The 19,295-nt window shown below is 40.5% G+C and overlaps 1 protein-coding gene across 14 annotated transcripts in view; it reads right to left on the bottom strand.

The window, feature by feature from the left end:
• Nsun3 (NOP2/Sun RNA methyltransferase 3) overlaps positions 1-19,295 on the bottom strand; it is a 102,180-nt gene that overhangs the window by 79,385 nt on the left and 3,500 nt on the right. For 3 of the 14 annotated variants that reach the window (XR_010055930.1, XM_063270215.1, NM_001427314.1), the window contains exon 3: positions 5,648-5,991. Coding sequence is in view for 13 of the 14 variants with exons in the window: in XM_063270215.1 (XP_063126285.1) it covers positions 5,648-5,991 (344 nt within the window). In the remaining variant the exon portion in view is untranslated. Of the gene's footprint in view, positions 1-5,647; positions 5,992-6,092; positions 6,223-18,339; positions 18,379-18,634; positions 19,035-19,295 lie in introns of those variants that run through there. The other 11 variants (XM_063270216.1, XM_039088812.2, XM_063270217.1 and 8 more) reach the window with 9 other exon arrangements.

Raw genomic sequence — 19,295 nt, 5'->3', positions numbered from 1 at the left:
AACAAAAGGATGTCAAGGGGATACAGATCGGAAAAGAAGAAGTCAAAATATCACTATTTGCAGATGATATGATAGTATATTTAAGTGATCCCAAAAGTTCCACCAGAGAACTACTAAAGCTGATAAACAACTTCAGCAAAGTGGCTGGGTATAAAATTAACTCAAATAAATCAGTTGCCTTCCTCTATACAAAAGAGAAACAAGCCGAGAAAGAAATTAGGGAAATGACACCCTTCATAATAGACCCAAATAATATAAAGTACCTCGGAGTGACTTTAACAAAGCAAGTAAAAGATCTGTACAATAAGAACTTCAAGACACTGAAGAAGGAAATTGAAGAAGACCTCAGAAGATGGAAAGATCTCCCATGCTCATGGATTGGCAGGATTAATATAGTAAAAATGGCCATTTTACCAAAAGCAATCTACAGATTCAATGCAATCCCCATCAAAATACCAATCCAATTCTTCAAAGAGTTAGACAGAACAATTTGCAAATTCATCTGGAATAACAAAAAACCCAGGATAGCTAAAGCTATCCTCAACAATGAAAGGACTTCAGGGGGAATCACTATCCCTGAACTCAAGCAGTATTACAGAGCAATAGTGATAAAAACTGCATGGTATTGGTACAGAGACAGACAGATAGACCAATGGAATAGAATTGAAGACCCAGAAATGAACCCACACACCTATGGTCACTTGATTTTTGACAAAGGAGCCAAAACCATCCAATGGAAAAAAGATAGCATTTTCAGCAAATGGTGCTGGTTCAACTGGAGGTCAACATGTAGAAGAATGCAGATCGATCCATGCTTATCACCCTGTACAAAGCTTAAGTCCAAGTGGATCAAGGACCTCCACATCAAACCAGACACACTCAAACTAATAGAAGAAAAACTAGGGAAGCATCTGGAACACATGGGCACTGGAAAAAATTTCCTGAACAAAACACCAATGGCTTATGCTCTAAGATCAAGAATCGACAAATGGGATCTCATAAAACTGCAAAGCTTCTGTAAGGCAAAAGACACTGTGGTTAGGACAAAACGGCAACCAACAGATTGGGAAAAGATCTTTACCAATCCTACAACAGATAGAGGCCTTATATCCAAAATATACAAAGAACTCAAGAAGTTAGACCGCAGGGAAACAAATAACCCTATTAAAAAATGGGATTCAGAGCTAAACAAAGAATTCACAGCTGAGGAATGCCGAATGGCTGAGAAACACCTAAAGAAATGTTCAACATCTTTAGTCATAAGGGAAATGCAAATCAAAACAACCCTGAGATTTCACCTCACACCAGTGCGATTGGCTAAGATCAAAAACTCAGGTGACAGCAGATGCTGGCGAGGATGTGGAGAAAGAGGAACACTCCTCCATTGTTGGTGGGATTGCAGACTGGTAAAACCACTCTGGAAATCAGTCTGGAGGTTCCTCAGAAAATTGGACATTGAACTGCCTGAGGATCCAGCTATACCTCTCTTGGGCATATACCCAAAAGATGCCCCAACATATAAAAAAGACACGTGCTCCACTATGTTCATAGCGGCCTTATTTATAATAGCCAGAAGCTGGAAAGAACCCAGATGCCCTTCAACAGAGGAATGGATACAGAAAATGTGGTACATCTACACAATGGATTATTACTCAGCTATCAAAAACAACGACTTTATGAAATTCGTAGGCAAATGGTTGGAACTGGAAAACATCATCCTGAGTGAGCTAACCCAATCACAGAAAAACACACATGGTATGCACTCATTGATAAGTGGCTATTAGCCCAAATGCTTGAATTACCCTAGATGCCTAAAACAAATGAAACTCAAGACGGATGATCAAAATGTGAATGCTTCACTCCTTCTTTAAAAGGGGAACAAGAATACCCTTGGCAGGGAAGAGAGAGGCAAAGATTAAAACAGACACAGAAGGAACACCCATTCAGAGCCTGCCCCACATGTGGCCCATACATATACAGCCACCCAATTAGACAAGATGGATGAAGCAAAGAAGTGCAGGCTGACAGGAGCCGGATGTAGATCGCTCCTGAGAGACACAGCCAGAATACAGCAAATACAGAGGCGAATACCAGCAGCAAACCACTGAACTGAGCATAGGACCCCCGTTGAAGGAATCAGAGAAAGAACTGGAAGAGCTTGAAGGGGCTCCAGACCCCATATGTACAACAATGCCAAGCAACCAGAGCTTCCAGGGACTAAGCCACTACCCAAAGACTATACATGGACTGACCCTGGACTCTGACCTCATAGGTAGCAATGAATATCCTAGTAAGAGCACCAGTGGAAGGGGAAGCCCTGGGTCCTGCTAAGACTGAACCCCCAGTGAACTAGACTGTTGGGGGGAGGGGGACAATGGGGGGAGGGTGGGGAGAGGAACTCCGATAAGAAAGGGGAGGGGGGAGGGGGATGTTTGCCCGGAAACTGGGAAAGGGAATAACACTCGAAATGTATATAAGAAATACTCAAGTTAATAATAAAAAAAAAAAAAAGATTTTGTTTATTTTATATGTGAGTACACTATAGCTGTCTTCAGACACACCAGAAGAGGGCATCAGATACCATTACAGATGGTTGTGAGCCACCATGTGGTTCCTCAGAATTGAACTTGGGATATATGAAAGAGCAGTTGGAGCTCTTAACTGCTGAACCATCTCTCCAGCCCCAACCTCCTTTGTGGATTGGACATTGGTTAGAATTCACCAGATAGTGTGTGTCTCCGTGGCATTCCTGAACAAGAGAACAGATAACATCCTAGCTAAAGGACATTTCACAGTTACCGAACATTTCCAGAGATGCTTAATATTCTCCTGGAACCTAGTTGACCTTGGATGTCAAAGGAAGATTTTCTTTCTCTGACCATATGAGTATAGGCTTCCAAGTATGGTTACTAAACACCCAAATTAGTTGTGAGTCAGGTATTTGTTTTTAAATTTATTTTATTTTATGTTCATTGGTGTTTTGCTTACATGTATGCCTGTGAAGGTGCCAGAGGCCCTGGAATTGGAGCTAGACAGTTGTGAGCTGCCATGTGGGTGCCAAGAATTGAACCCCGGGTCCTCTGGAAGAATAGCCAGTTGTGCTCTTAACCACTGAGCCCCCTCTCTAGCCCCATCAGTCAAGTACTTTTAACTAACACATAATATTTAGATAAAGTTTGAGCAAACCACTTTTAAATAGACTTTGATTAGGCATGTGTTTTTGTTCTTGTAATTGTTACAAAGAACCGATTTAAGCATTCTCGTCAATGTATTAAACTCTGACCTTAGAAACTATAATTATAAAAAAAAAAAAAAAGAAAAGTAGCCTAATTCTTTAATCATTTTAAACCCTTTCATCAATCAAAGACACAACCTTGTTGCCCAGGATAAGATCCAGTGTGGATGTAAAAAAAACAAACAAACAAACAAAACCACTGTATAAACTGCACACTTAGTATTACCATCGTTTTAAATTTTGCTTCTCTATAAGCAGCAACTAGCATTGCTTCTGCATCCGCATGTGAACACCATGGCTAACTTAATTTGGGCTTTAAACAGCAACATAACGACAGCAGCACCTGTAGGGAACCTTTACTATAGTCCCACTTAGATGGAAAGTTCCTTTATTGGGAACACTGATGGTAGTTCACGGCCCTTGATGGAAGGCTCTCCCCATCTTGCAGGTCCAGAATGTTATCAGTTACCTTTGAGTTCCAGAGCCAGTCATCGTCCTCACTACAAATGTGTAAAGTACTATAACCTATGACGTGGGTTAAGATTAAACACCACTTGTCAAAATGGAAATGGACTCAGATATTTCTCTTCCATCTCTTACAATATTCAAAATTCTATACCTAAAATTAATAATCTTGTAAGAGTTAATATAAGATCATCATCAAGGAACACATAAGAGAGTGAATAAAAAACAAATACTCCTTAAATGCTTCCAAAAAGCACAGCTCAGATTATAAAAATAATAATGTATTCTAAATTCTAGCCTATTTATTTTTAGTTCTTATGTCAAAATACAGAAAACCTCATTTTCAAAATCATATCCAAGATGTAAAACATATTAGGTGTTTAGGTGTTTTTTTCCTCTAAATATCAATATATCTGTACCAGAGCCAAATATATCTGTATCAAGCGAAAATGTAACTTAACATATTGAATGTTTCCAAAAGCTTACTTCAACAGCACAGGTTTTCAAAGGAAGAAATAAATTAGCAGTCTACAAAGTGCTGTATGTACGTCCTGGGGAAAATAATGCCTTTCTAAGAGACAGGAAAGCTTGGGGAATCTAACCAATCACTTTTTAGATCATCCACTTCCTAAAAACATCTCCTTCCACATGGCCATTCGCCAAGGTGCAAATAAAAACTAGCTTTTCACTCACCCCTAATCTTAAGAAAAATGTGTTACAGTTTAGAAGCCTGAGTACTTCAAAAAAGTTAATTTAAACCATGAAGAGACTGGACACAAGGCTCAGCTAGCAAGAGCTCTTGTGTAAAATGATCACCTCTATCAATATAATTGTACAATGAAGTGGTGTGTGTGTGTGTGTGTGTGTGTGTGTGTGTCTGTGTGTGTGTGTGTGTGTGTGTGTGTGAGAGAGAGAGAGAGAGAGAGAGAGAGAGAGAGAGATTTCAGTTGAACAAGCATGTAGAGGGGGAAGAGGTTGATTTGGGGTATCTGTCTTTGTTCGCAGCTCTCCAGCATACTCCACAGAGCACCCTGTGTCTCTACCTCCTCAGGCAGCACACTGATAGACACAAAGCAATCTGCCCAGTACTGTCTTTGAAACGCACTGCTCTGAATACAAGCTTATTCGGTCCTCAAGCTCGCGGCAAACACTGTACTGACTGACACACATCCCAGCCCCTACACTTTACACCAGTACTAACCATAACATTGTCACTCTAGAAGAACTTACTGCATTGCTTAATCCTATCTTCCCTTGCCACATGTGATCATGAGGACTTGACAAGTGCTTTAGGAAGAAAATAACGTAAAGACCTCTAAAAAAACGAGAGTATAAAATACTTCATCTAGCACCTCTGTTATGATTACGTGCCTTAGTTAGGGACATTATCTTAGTATTCTGAAAAATTAATTTCACCATTTATTACTTTTTTCAAATGAGAATATTAAAAAATTTGAAACTGTATGTGTTACCTAGCATACCTCTACTGAACAGAACAGTACACTCTAAGGAAGAGCACAATGAAACAGTTTTAAGTGGATTTTTGTGTATTTTACAAAGAGCAATGACAATAACACGCAGACAAACCTCTCTAATGTAAGGAGCTCAGTGGCAGAACACTTACTCAGACGGAGAAGCCCCGAGTGTCATCCCCAGTGAAACTAAACACAAAAAGCAAATGAAAATCTCAAAACCCTCCTCAATTCGCTTCCGAGAACTCAGTCACATTCTCTGGGAGGTGTGGGCTCCCAGAATGGAGTTCTGCATCAGACAGGGGTCTTTCCCATCCCTCCTCAGCTGTGGTTTTCACTCTGACTCACGCTGTCCTCCTGTTACTGAGGATTCCTAACCCTGCACCCTCGTTCTCACACCTCTTTTCATCTGCCTTCCAGGTATCTGAAACACTGAATCGTGGAACAATGTGGGTGAGGACAGAGCAGACAGTACCTGGATAAGCGCACTGAAGCAGAGCTATGGATTTGCCTCCAGGAGCGGCACACAAGTCCAGGACTGTCTCCCCATCCTTCACTTCCAGAGCCAGGACTGGAAGAAGAGAAGCAGCATTAAGCAGGTAGTATGTCTTCAAACGTCCCGGCTGATGTCGTTCTGAAGGCATTCGGTCTGCAGTTCGGCTGAGGTAACACTTCATTGACTTGGGATAATGTGGCAAAGCGTCCTGAAGGACTGTGTGATAGCCCCGCAAGAGCAAGGTCTTTTCCAGTTCAGAGGGATAACTGAATCGGTTGAAGAGGACAGCATATTGCCACAGCGATGGAGATATCAGAACATCCCTGGGACAGAAAATGAGCAATAAATGAGTGTTAGCATCGGGAACGAGTACATTTTGAAGATGAAGAGGGTGCATGTGGCCATAGGTTTACACTTCATTTACCTGCGATTTTTCAGACAGGATCTGTAATGGTGAATCTGGACTGCTGCTGTGACTGGGATGAGAACAGCTGCATTCATTTCTGCAGACCTCTGGCTTTTCCTCTGAGATGACCAGTTTCTGAGGCTTTTGCCTAATCAATAGATTAATCCCTGGCAGGTTCATATACTGTACCGTGGGTGGGCATGATGAAAAGTCAGATGTGGGGCCTTGCTGGGGGACAGTACACAATAGGGCTGTGCCCTGGGGAAGTAAATTTTGCCTCAGCCCCTCCCATTTCCTTTCCTATCCGCAGGCCCTGACAATGTGGGTGACTTTGTTCCACTAAATTCTCCCCGCTCATCATGAACTGACATGATGAATCTGAATCTATGAGCAAAATACATCTATCACTTATCATTTTCATAACTAACTCTGTAACAGCAAGACAAAAATCTGACTAATTCAGGACTGGTCTTCCTGACTTTTCTTTTTGTCTCATAAGGCTGTGATGTTCACGCTGGCTTTATTTAAAAATATGATTTTATTCATCTTAGCTTATTGTAAAATTACTTTTGATTGATGTATTAGGTTTTCAAAGAGGCTGGGAAGAAGGAAGAGGGTGAGAAGTTGCTTTTCGAACATGGTACCCAGCAGCCAGATATAAAGTCAGGGAACCTATGCATCCCTTAACTCCAGCCTTGAAGGGACACGGAGTTGAGTTCCCTGGCACTTAACAGCAAGCTCAATGAGAGAGCCCTTCTCAAGCCTGTAAAACTGAATGCACCTGACATTCTGCTCTAATCTCCACATATATGTGTACTCATACACATACCTGTGCAAGCATGTGCAACCACATACTCTCACGCATGTACCGAAGATATCACACACACACACACACACACACACACACACACACACACACACACACATACGCGCACACACAGTATTCTATGGTGCCTTAAATGTACACCATAGAGGAATGCCTCACTTACTTTAGCTCTCATATCACTTAAGTCTTGCCCTCTGGAAGCAACATGCCTAGAATTTACATAGGTTTGTATCTGTCAGAAAGTATTTTTATTGGAGATGGAGAGATGGTTCAGTAATGGTTGCAAGTGCTGCCTGGTCTTCAGAGGACACACATACAATTTTCAGCACTCACATGACAGCTCACAACAGTCCATTCGAAAAGTGAATCCAGTGTCCCTTTTTGGTCCCCGAATGCTCCTGCACACAGGTGATGTGCATAACCTAGGCAGGCTCAAATTTAATTAATAATAATCAATCTTTCAAAGAACAAGATCCAGAAAAGGTGGTTTTGTGTGTCAGTACTTGCACAAAGAAGGGTTTTCCTTAGTTATGAAATTTGAAGCCAAGGATTCTTTATAGAAGAGAATACTATCACCAAAATAATGTGTTTGAAGGGATGAACATTAAGCTCTTCTCCAACAACGACTGGGGTTTACAAAGTTAACTTTGGGGAACTCTGCAGTAATAGAATTAATGAGTTGACAAGAGGCTCAGATGATACAGATTCAAGGATGATTTAAACATTGCTACGGATTAATGATGCACGCTTCCCCACCTTCCGAGTTTTGCATTCTATCCAACAATTAGCTCTCTTGAGGATCACAAGCTCACATCAAATGACAGATGATGCAGCAGGAAACATTTCATTTATTTACTAGCTGACCTTTCCAGCTCAGGTTTTTGGGAGCCTCATTAACCATGGTCAATTAAATAAATTTCAGCTGCTACTCACCCTGAAGTTGCTTAAGTGAGAAATGGCTGCATTGAAATGTAACACCTGTGACTCCTCCCTGCCATGTGAATTTCAATTACTCCGGTGATGTGGAGTGCCTTCCCCTTTTGCTGTCTCCCGCTTACTACTATGGGCGGTGCATCCATTTCATTTACTTTGCCAGTGGATGCTGCCTGGAGTTACTGCTTCAGGAGGATAGGGCCTGGAATTTTTGTTTCTTTTAAAGAAAACTGGTGAGTTATTTATATGTGTGTGGATATATGGTGTGCATGTGCATAAGTGAAAGTGTACATATACTTACTTCATTGCCTCTGTGGAGGCCAGAGGACTAGTTCACTCCTGTTCTATCATACTGGAGGCAGGGTCTCTCTTGTTTGTGCAGCTGCATTTAGTACCCCATGCCAGTCAGCCCTCCGGTTTTCAAGCAATTCTTCCTCCATCTTGCTCTAGCACTACTGAGATTGTACATGTGTGCAGTAGCATTCAGTGGATCTGAGCTGAGGTTAAGCTTGCTTAACAAGCACTTGGACCTATTATCTATCCCACCCAGTGACAGAAATTCAAGTTTCTAACTAGTTTCCAGGTGGTACAAAGACCTCTGTTCTCTAGGACCACACTTTGGAAACTACAGCTTTAACGTGAGTCCCAAACTGAAATTGAGGAAGTCATTATAAGTATTCTGGATGTGTATACCACTCATGTGCCCCAAAGTAGATGGGAATTTGGTCAGTATTCACAGTCATGTGCAACAGTCTGGATTAGCTCGGCTTATATCAACCATGCATCTCTTAACAAAACCAGGGGTACTTGTCTGCTATTCTGCCTCGGGCACAGTATTTCTTTTCTTCAGAACTTATCAAGATATTCTTGGATTTTTATTATTATAAGGAAGTTTTAGGAATCAATTGATCAGGTAAAAAGAATTTGTAGGGGCTGGAGAGATGGCTCAGAGGTTAAGAGCACTGACTGCGGGAACAGAAAGCTAGGGGCACTCAAACTGCAGGAACGATGCGTTCCAGACCTTGTCAGGATCTGAAGGACCTGGTCAAACAGCTCCCTGGACCCTAGACCTTCAGAGGGGAAGACACGCCTGGGAAGCCAGAGGAGAATACTCTCTGCCCACATTTCTGACTCTAGAGGAAAACGCCTAGCGCCATCTGGGCCTCCTGTACACAGGGACCCCAGAGGAGGCAGCACAGGCCCTCCTGGTTGCTGCCCTCAAGGAGAGCTGAAATGCAGACCCGAGGAGCAACTTTAGGTCCGAGACCAGAGGTAAGACCAACTTTTCTATTATAAGTGACCTGCCTGGTGGACTCAGGACACATACCCACAGGAACAGCTGAAGACCAGTAGACAGGAAAGACTACACACCCGAAAGCAGAACACTCTGTTCCCATAACTGTCTGAAAGAAAACAAGAAAACAGGTCTGCAGCACTCCGGACACACAGGCCTATAAGACGGTCTAGCCACTGTCAGAAATAGCAGAACAAGGTAACACCAGAGACAATCTGATAGCGAGAGGCAAGCGCTGGAATCCAAGCAACAGACACCAAGACTACATGGCATCATCGGAGCCCAATTCTCCAACAAAAGTAAACACTGAATATCAAAACATACCAATAAAGCAAGATCTAGATTTAAAATCACATTTGATCACGATGATGGAGGACTTCAAGAAAGACATAAAGAACCCCCTTAGAGAAATGCAGGAAAATACAAATAAACAATCGGAAGACTATAGAGAGGAAATGCAAAAATTCCTGAAAGAATTACAGGAAAACACAATCAAACAGGAGAAGGAATTAAAAATGGAAATAGAAGCAATCAAGAAAGCACAAAGGGAGACAACCCTGGATATAGAAAACCAAAGGAAGAGACAAGGAGCCGTAGATACAAGCATCACCAACAGAATACAAGATATAGAAGAGAGAATCTCAGGAGCAGAAGATTCCATAGAAATCATCGACACAACTGTCAAAGATAACGTAAAACATAAAAAGCTACTGGCCCAAAACATACAGGAAATCCAGGACACAATGAGAAAATCAAACCTAAGGATAATAGGTATAGAAGAGAGTGAAGACTCCCAGCTCAAAGGACCAGTAAATATCTTCAACAAAATCATAGAAAAAACTTCCCTAACCTAAAGAAAGAGATACCCATAAGCATACAAGAAGCCTACAAAACTCCAAATAGATTGGATCAGAAAACAAACTCCTCCTTTCACAAAATAGTCAAAACACCAAATGCACCAAACAAAGAAAGAAATATTAAAAGCAGTAAGGGGAAAAGGTCAAGTAACATATAAAGGCATAGCTATCAGAATTATACCAGACTCCTCACCAGAGACTATGAAAGCCAGAAGTTCCTGGACAGATGTCATACAGATCCTAGGAGAATACAAATGTCAGCCCAGATTACTGTATCCACCAAAACTCTCAATTAACATTGATGGACAAACCAAAATATTCCATGACAAAACCAAATATATACAATATCTTTCTACAAATCCAGCCCTACGAAGGATAATATATGGTAAAGCCCAACACAAGGAGGCAAGCTACACCCTAGAACAAGAAACTAATCATTTTGCAACAAAACAAAGAGAAGACAAGCACACGAACATAATCTCACCTCCAAATACGAAGATAAAAGGAGCAACAATCACTATTCCTTAATATCTCTCAACATCAATGGACTCAATTCCTCAATAAAAAGACACAGATTAACAAAATGGATACAGAATGAGGACCCGGCATTTTGCTGCCTGCAGGAAACACACCTCAGAGACAAGGACAGATACTACTACCTCAGAGTAAAAGGTTGGAAAACAACTTTCCAAGAAAATGATCTGAAGAAGCAAACTTGAGTAGCCATTCTAATATCGAATAAAATCGATTTTGAACCAAAAGTAATCAAAAAAGATGAGGAAGGTCACTTCATATTCATCAAAGGAAAAATCACCAAGATGAACTCTCAATCCTAAATATCTATGCCCCAAATACAAGGGCACCTACATACGTAAAAGAAACCTTACTAAAGCTCAAAACACACATTGCACCTCACACAATAATAGTGGGAGATTTCAACACCCCACTCTCATCAATGGACAGATCATGGAAACAGAAATTAAACAAAGACATAGACAGACTAACAGAAGTTATGAAACAAATGGCCTTAACAGATATTTATGGAACATTCTACCCTAAAGCAAAAGTATATAACTTCTTCTCACCACCTCATGGTATTTTCTCCAAAATTGGCCATATAATCGGTCATAAAACAAGCCCCAACAGATACAGACAGACAGAAATAATCCCATGCGTCCTATCAGACCACCAAAGGCCTTCAAAACTGGTCTTCAATAACAATAAGGAAAGAAGGCCCACATATACATGGAAGTTGAACAATGCTCTACTTAATGATAACCTGGTTAAGGAAGAAATAAGAAAGAAATCAAAGACTTCTTATAATTTAATGAAAATGAAGGTACAACATAACCAAATTTATGGGACACAATGAAAGCTGTGCTAAGAGGAAAACTCATAGCTCTGAGTGCCTGCAGAAAGAAACAGGAAAGAGCATATATCAGCAGCTTGACAGCACACCTAAAAGCTCTAGAACAAAAAGAAGTAAATACACCCAGAAGGAGTAGAAGACAGGAAATAATCAAACTCAGAGCTGAAATCAACCAAGTAGAAACAAAAAGGACCATACAAAGAATCAACAGAACCAAAAGCTGGTTCTTTGAGAAAATCAACAAGATAGATAAACCCTTAGCCAGACTAACCAGAGGACACAGAGAGTGTGTCCAAATTAACAAAATCAGAAATGAAAAGGGAGACATAACTACAGAATCAGAGGAAACTCAAAACATCATCAGAGCCTAATACAAAAGCCTATATTCAACAAAACTTAAAAATCTTCAGGAAATGGACAATTTCCTAGACAGATACCAGGTACTGAAGTTAAATCAGGAACAGATAAACCAGTTAAACAACCCCATAACTCCTAAGGAAATAGAAGCAGTCATTAAAGGTCTCCCAACCAAAAAGAGCCCAGGTCCAGACGGATTTAGTGCAGAATTCTATCAGACCTTCATAGAAGGCCTCATACCAATATTATCCAAACTATTCCACAAAATTGAAACAGATGGATCACTACCGAACTCCTTCTATGAAGCCACAATTACTCTTATACCTAAACCACACAAAGACCCAACAAAGAAAGAGAACTTCAGACCAATTTCCCTTATGAATATCGACAGAAAAATACTCAATAAAATTCTTGCAAACCTAATCCAAGAGAACATCAAAACAATCATCCATCATGATCAAGTAGGCTTCATTCCAGGTATGCAGAGATGGGTTAATATAAGGAAAACCATCAACGTAATCCACTATATAAACAAACTGAAAGATAAAAATCACATGATCATTTCATTAGATGCTGAGAAAGCATTTAACAAAATTCAACACCCCTTCCTGATAAAAGTCCTGGAAAGAACAGGAACTCAAGGCCCATACCTAAACATTGTAAAAGTCATATACACCAAACCAGTAGCTAATATTAAACTAAATGGAGAGAAACTTGAAGCAATCCCACTAAAATCAGGGACTAGACAAGGCTGCCCACTCTCTCCCTACTTATTCAATATAGTTCTCAAAGTCCTAATCAGAGCAATCAGACAACAAAAGGAGATTGAAAAGGAAGAAGTCAAAATATCACTATCTGCAGATGATATGATAGTATATTTAAGTGATCCCAAAAGTTCCACCAGAGAACTACTAAACCTGATAAACTCCTTCAGCAAAGTGGCTGGGTATAAAATTAACTCAAATAACCAGTAGCCTTCCTCTGCACAAAAGAGAAACAAGTCGAGAAAGAAATTAGGGAAACGATACACTTCATAATAGTCCCAAATAATATAAAATACCTCGGTGTGACTTTAACCAAGCAAGTGAAAGATCTGTATGATAAGAACTTCAAGCCTCTGAAGAAAGAAATTGAAGAAAATCTCAGAAGATGGAAAGATCTCCAACGCTCATGGATTGGCAGGATTAATATAGTAAAAATGGCCATTTTGCCAAAAGCGATCTACAGATTCAGTGCAATCCCCAGTAAAATACCAATCCAATTCTTCAGAGAGTTAAACAGAACAATTTCAAATTCATCTGGAATAACAAAAAAACCCAGGATAGCTAAAACTATCCACAACAATAAAAGGACTTCTGGGGGAATCACTATCCCTGAACTAAAGCAGTATTACAGAGCAATAGTGATAAAAACGGCATGGTGTTGGTACAGAGACAGACAGATAGACCAATGGAATAGAATTGAAGACCCAGAAATGAACCCACACACCTATGGGCACTTGATTTTTGACAAAGAAGCCAAAACCATCCAATGGAAAAAATGTGCTGGTTCAACTGGAGGGCAACATGTAGAAGAATGCAGATCGATCCATGCTTATCACCCTGTACAAAGATTAAGTCCCAGTGGATCAAGGACCTCCACATCAAACCAGACACACTCAAACTAATAGAAGAAAAAGTGGGGAAGAATCTTGAACACATGGGCACTGGAGAAAATTTCCTAAACAAAACACCAATGGCTTATGCTCTAAGATCAAGAATCGACAAATGGGATCTCATAAAACTGCAAAGCTTCTGTAAGGCAAAGGACACTGTGGTTAGGACAAAACGGCAACCAACAGATTGGGAAAAGATCTTTACCAATCCTACAACCGATAGAGGGCTCATGTCCAAAATATACAAAGAACTCATGAAGTTAGACTGCAGGGAGACAAATAACCCTATTAAAAAATGGAGTTCTGAGCTAAACAAAGAATTCACAGCTGAGGAATGCCAAATGGCTGAGAAGCACCTAAAGAAATGTTCAACATCTGTAGTCATAAGGGAAATGCAAATCAAAACAACCCTGAGATTCCACCTCACACCAGTCAGAATGGCTAAAATCAAAAACTCAGGTGACAGCAGATGCTGGCGAGGATGTGGAGAAAGAGGAACACTCCTCCATTGTTGGTGGGATTGCAGACTGGTACAACCATTCTGGAAATCAGTCTGGAGGATCCTCAGAAAATTGGACATTGAACTACCTGAGGACTCAGCTATACCTCTCTTGGGCACATACCCAAAAGATGCCCCAACATATAATAAAGACACATCCTCCATTATGTTCATAGCAGCCTTATTTATAATAGGCAGAAGCTGGAAAGAACCCAGATGCCCTTCATCAGAGGAATGGATACAGAAAATGTGGTACATCCACACAATGGAGTATTACTCAGTTATCAAAAACAATGACTTTGGGGTTGGGGATTTAGCTCAGTGGTAGAGCGCTTGCCTAGGAAGCACAAGGCCCTGGGTTCGGTCCCCAGCTCCGAAAAAAAAAAAAAAAGAACAAAAAAAAAAAAAAAACAATGACTTTATGAAATTCATAGGCAAATGGATGGAACTGGAAAATATCATCCTGAGTGAGGTAACCAAATCACAGAAAAACACACATGGTATGCACTCATTACTAAGTGGGTATTAGCCCAAATGCTCGAATTAACTTAAATGTACAGAACACATGAAATTCAAGACGGATGACCAAAATGCGGATCTTTCACTCCTCCTTTAAAAGGGGACCATGAATACCCTTGGGAGGCGATAGGGAGGCAATGTTTAGAACAGAGACTGAAGGAACGCCCATTCAGAGCCTGCCCCACATTTGGCCCATACATATACAGCCACCAAACTAGGTAAGATGGATGAAGAAAAGAAGTGCAGGCTCCCAGGAATCCCATGTAGATCTCCCCTGAGAGACACAGCCAGAATACAGCAAATACATAGGCGAATGCCAGCAGCAAACCACTGAACTGAGAATGGGACCCCCATTGAAGGAATCAGAGAAAGGGCTGAAAGAACTTGAAGGGGCTTGAGACCCCATATGAACAACAATATCAACCAACCAGGGCTTCCATGGACTAAGCCACTACCCAAAGACTATACATGGACTGACCATGGGCTCCAACCTCATAGGTAGCAATGAATATCCTAGTAAGAGCACCAGTGGAAGGGGAAGCCCTTGGTCCCGCCAAGACTGAACCCCCAGTGAACGTGATTGTTGGGGGCAGGGCGGTAATGGGGGGAGGATTGGGAGGGGAACAGCCATATAGAAGGGGAGGAGGAGGCGTTAGGGTGAAGTTGCCCTGGAAACTGGGAAAGGGAATTACAATTGTAATGTAAATAAGAAATACCCAATTTAATAAAGATGGAGGAAAAAAAAGCACTGACTGCTCTTCCAGAGGTCCTGAGTTCAATTCCCAGCAACCACATGGTGGCTCATAACCATCTGTAATGTGATCCAATGCCCTCTTCTGGTGTGTCTGAAGACAATGAGTGTACTCATATATGTAAAATAAATAAGTAAATCTTAAAAAAAAAAATTGTAATCCAGGGGTCATGGCACATACATCGACCCCACCACCACCAAACACACACATCAAGAAAACACTGAACATGCTGCTCCTTCAGAGCCCAAGAACTGTTACTATTTCTAGAACTCAGCTTTGATGGATGGACAGGTAGGATTAGAAAGTTCAAGGAGACTGACACAGCAGGGTTCCAAGCCTCCTCCCAAGATTCACAACTATGTAGTCTGAAGAAGACTAGAACAATAATCTAAGGTCAGGAGAAAAAAAAATGTATCTGAAGCCAGTATGACTGGCACCTTCAAAATCAATGACCTAGACCCAGAATAGTGTTGCTACCATCTTCCGTCAGAGGCTGAATCTTTTCGGTGGTCATCGTAAATATCGAAAGTCATATACAACGAGCCAGAGTACTGAGAAGAAATGACTGGTGGGTGTCCACTACAAATAGCACTTCTTTACTTCACTCTTCCCAAGACTCAAGGAGCGTTTGGGAAGAAGACATTGAAGAGAGAGAAAGTGTGGATTGCTGACTTCTCGGCATGGTAAGGCTGTTGCATTCCTGGCCTCAGAGCAATGTTATTACATGCACATGATCTGCACAAGATCAGGCTAGTCAGAACCTTGGTATTAAAGGAGAAGGGACTCATAAGACTTATACACAGCTAATGGTTAGTGGGTATAAACACTTTCTTCATTTTTGTAGCCACTGGTAAGCTGCCCAAGCTTCTGTAAATTGTAACCCATGCTCCAATAGTCACCCTTAATGATACTGACTAGGTCACACACAGGTCACACACACACATACAAACACACAGATACATATAGGACATGAAAGTAGAAGTGGGCAGAGTTGAGAAGAAAATTCTATTATCAGGAGTGGAAAGGGGAACAAGAGACAGTAGGTAACAAAGGGTATGAATATGATCAAAATATATTATGTATGTGTATGGAAATGCTATATTATAGCCTATTATAATTAATATATGCTAATTTCAAATATTTTTAAATGCATCTGTGAGCAGATATGGAATATGACTCCTTTAAATGCAACACTACAAAGTCTGAGATAGCCTGTGCTACACAGCAAGACCCTGTCTCCAAAAAAAGTCCCTACAACAGAAACAAATATAAATAAATGCACCTGAGGAACATGAGTATTGGAGTGACTCCACATCTGTCATTGTCCACTCAACGCTCATGTACTAATACTTCTTCAATATATTTTTATGCTTGGGAACCATTCTTTTTACCATTTTTGTTCACCATCTTATTCACAATTCCCTGGCATGCACACTCATACCTGCACTGCACATAACTATTATGTTTTCTTTCCCTGTGTTCTTAAAGCTGTATGTGTAAAAATGGTAAATTCTAGATTCCATTATCAATAATCTTAGTAAATTTACTTGAATTTTGATATTTATTAAAGAGTAAGATTCATTAGGAAACTCATATTGAAAGGAGCTTTTGTTTCCATACATGATTACTTTTTCCTAGAATGATTCAGGCTTTAATATCAATTTTATACCTATGTTGCACTTTTATAAAACAGGAATTACCACTTAAGTCAGTTAAAAGTCAACATGTTTTGTTAAATTCAATACAGTTTTCATGTTTCCCACCTTGAGTTCTTCTGAATTATGTCTCCAGCATCTCCCGAACTGTTACTGATTCATCACCCAAGCACATTAAAGAGCTGTCAGCTGCAGCTCTCTGGCTGTGTGGAGATGCACACTGGAAACTTAGTTGTCAATTCTCCATTCCTATCTAAGCCTTGGCACTGATATCCCATGCCTTGGGCATCTGTGGGGTTTGACATTCTAGGGAAATATTTTATAAATGGCTCAAGAGCTCTCAAGCATCTCTTGTTCTTACAGAGGACCTAGGCTTGGTTCCCAGCATCCACATGGTGGCTCACAATGACCTGTAACTACAGTTCCAGGGATCTGATGTCCCTTCTTCTGACATCCTCAGGCAGGAAGCATTCACATGGTATATATAAACACAAATGCTAGCAATGCTGATACAAGAAAAACAAATAAATATAAAACATATTAAAAGAGAAAAAAGAAGTGCTTTTTAGAAGTCCAAAAGGTACATTGTGTAACTGTGCATTTTGTTTTGTTGCCTTTTTTGTTTCTTTCTGACTCCAGGAGAACCAGAGAAAGGCAAGTTGAGATGGGAGCATTTAGGGAGCTGGGTGGGCATTCTTCTGAAAGGGCTCAGAGACAGTTGGGACTTGCTGTGACTGCCTGTCCTATGAAAGTTTTTGTGACTCACATTTCTTATTCTTACTACAACATGACAAGTCATTATTGTCTTCCTGCTAAGCTTTATTCATTCATTCTCTAAAGAAATACTCTGCTTGAGCCATAAGCTATTACCTATTTACAATATGATTTTTTATGTTTAAATTTTATGTAAAGTGACTTTAAAAGACAGTAAACTAAACTTGTACACAGGAATGACTGATCTTTGAGAAAGTCAGTGATGTCACATGAGCAGCAGCCATTACGTCAGCTTGACTGTTGTACGGGGTTCATAACATTAGCAATAACTACTATTCGCTGAAGCTTCTGGATAATGTAAAGGAATCAGTCACAGATTCCATCCCTATTCCTCTCACTCTATTTCTGGTATCCATGACGAAACCTAGGGTCTTATAGACACTGACTATGAATGCTAACACGGAGTTATATCTTAAACCCTGTAATTACTATTTTAATAAGTCTAGCACTTGAAACATGAAAATGTTGAAAAATTACGTATTTGGACATATTTGGTAATACAATCTTTAGCTTTTCTGTGACACTCTTTCTCCTGTTATTCTGGTCCCTACCAAACCTTCTCATAGGTGACAGTAGCTATTAGTTTGAATTTCTAGGGTTGACAAAAATAACCAATCCCTACACTAATGCCCTCCCTGTCCACTAGAGGGTGTTCACTGGACCATTTTAAGGATTGGCTCAGAAACAATGGATTCATGGAAACATTCTGAGGTTGTTTCAAAGGCATTTCGTCTGTTTTCTTCAGAGATTTTAACAAAGGGATAACTGCTTCTCACCTTTTCCTGGCAATGCTTCACAAGGGTTACCTCAGACCACTGGAAAACAGAGATATTTACATTACTATCCATAACAATAGCAAAACTATAGTTAGGAAGTAGCAACAAAAATAACTTTATGGTTAGGGCTCATTACAACATGAGAACCTGTATTAAGAAGATAACAACATTAGGAAGGTTAAGAATCACTGGTGTATTTATGGAAATTTAAATTCTCTTCTGAAATAACTATATGGAATATATACTATTTTGCTTGTTTTACAGACCAGGACAGTGTGGTAGAGATCTTCAATACCTTATTTAGGTTACATGCTACAAGGTGCTGAGAGATTTGTACCGACTCTTTAACTGCATACGGAAGGAGGGGGCAGAACATCAAGTACCAAAGGCACAGAGGATCCTTCCTCTTCACTCTAAGACTCTTGGTTCAGGTGTAACACGTCATAGTGAAGGTTCCATAGAAAGGCAGACCATGGAAGGTGGCCTAGGGTGGACAGGATAACACAGTAAAGCACGACAGCACTGAGAAGCAGCATAACAGAATGACTAAGAATAACATACAAGCTTTCCCTCTCCAGATATACGATATGTACCCATTCACGAGTTATTTGACTTCTGTGTCTCCATCTGACTATCTGTGAGTGGAAACGACTGTACCTCACAGGGCTGCTCAGAGGGGTGGTGTTGGTTTTAAAATGAAGAATCTCCTAGACACAATGCCATGAAGGGAGGGAACACAGCGCTGTAACAGCAGGGTGAGGTAATAATGCCAACCAAGGATGCTCACAAAACCTAAGTACCCAGCTCTTTTTGGAGATTCTGTCACAGAGACTTAACTGACTGTCCATCCAGACCAGTCACCTTTACTTAGATGCCAACCCTTCTGCAGGTTATTCCCTTATTTGTGGTCGACATCTCCCTTGTTAGACTAGCAGGTGTGGCACAAATCCCCAGGT

This window comes from Rattus norvegicus, chromosome 11, assembly GCF_036323735.1.
Source record: "Rattus norvegicus strain BN/NHsdMcwi chromosome 11, GRCr8, whole genome shotgun sequence".
Taxonomy (NCBI): Eukaryota; Metazoa; Chordata; class Mammalia; order Rodentia; family Muridae; genus Rattus; species Rattus norvegicus.
The sequence above is the reverse complement of the archived record's forward strand: the minus strand, read 5'-3'. Positions and strand labels throughout refer to the sequence as shown.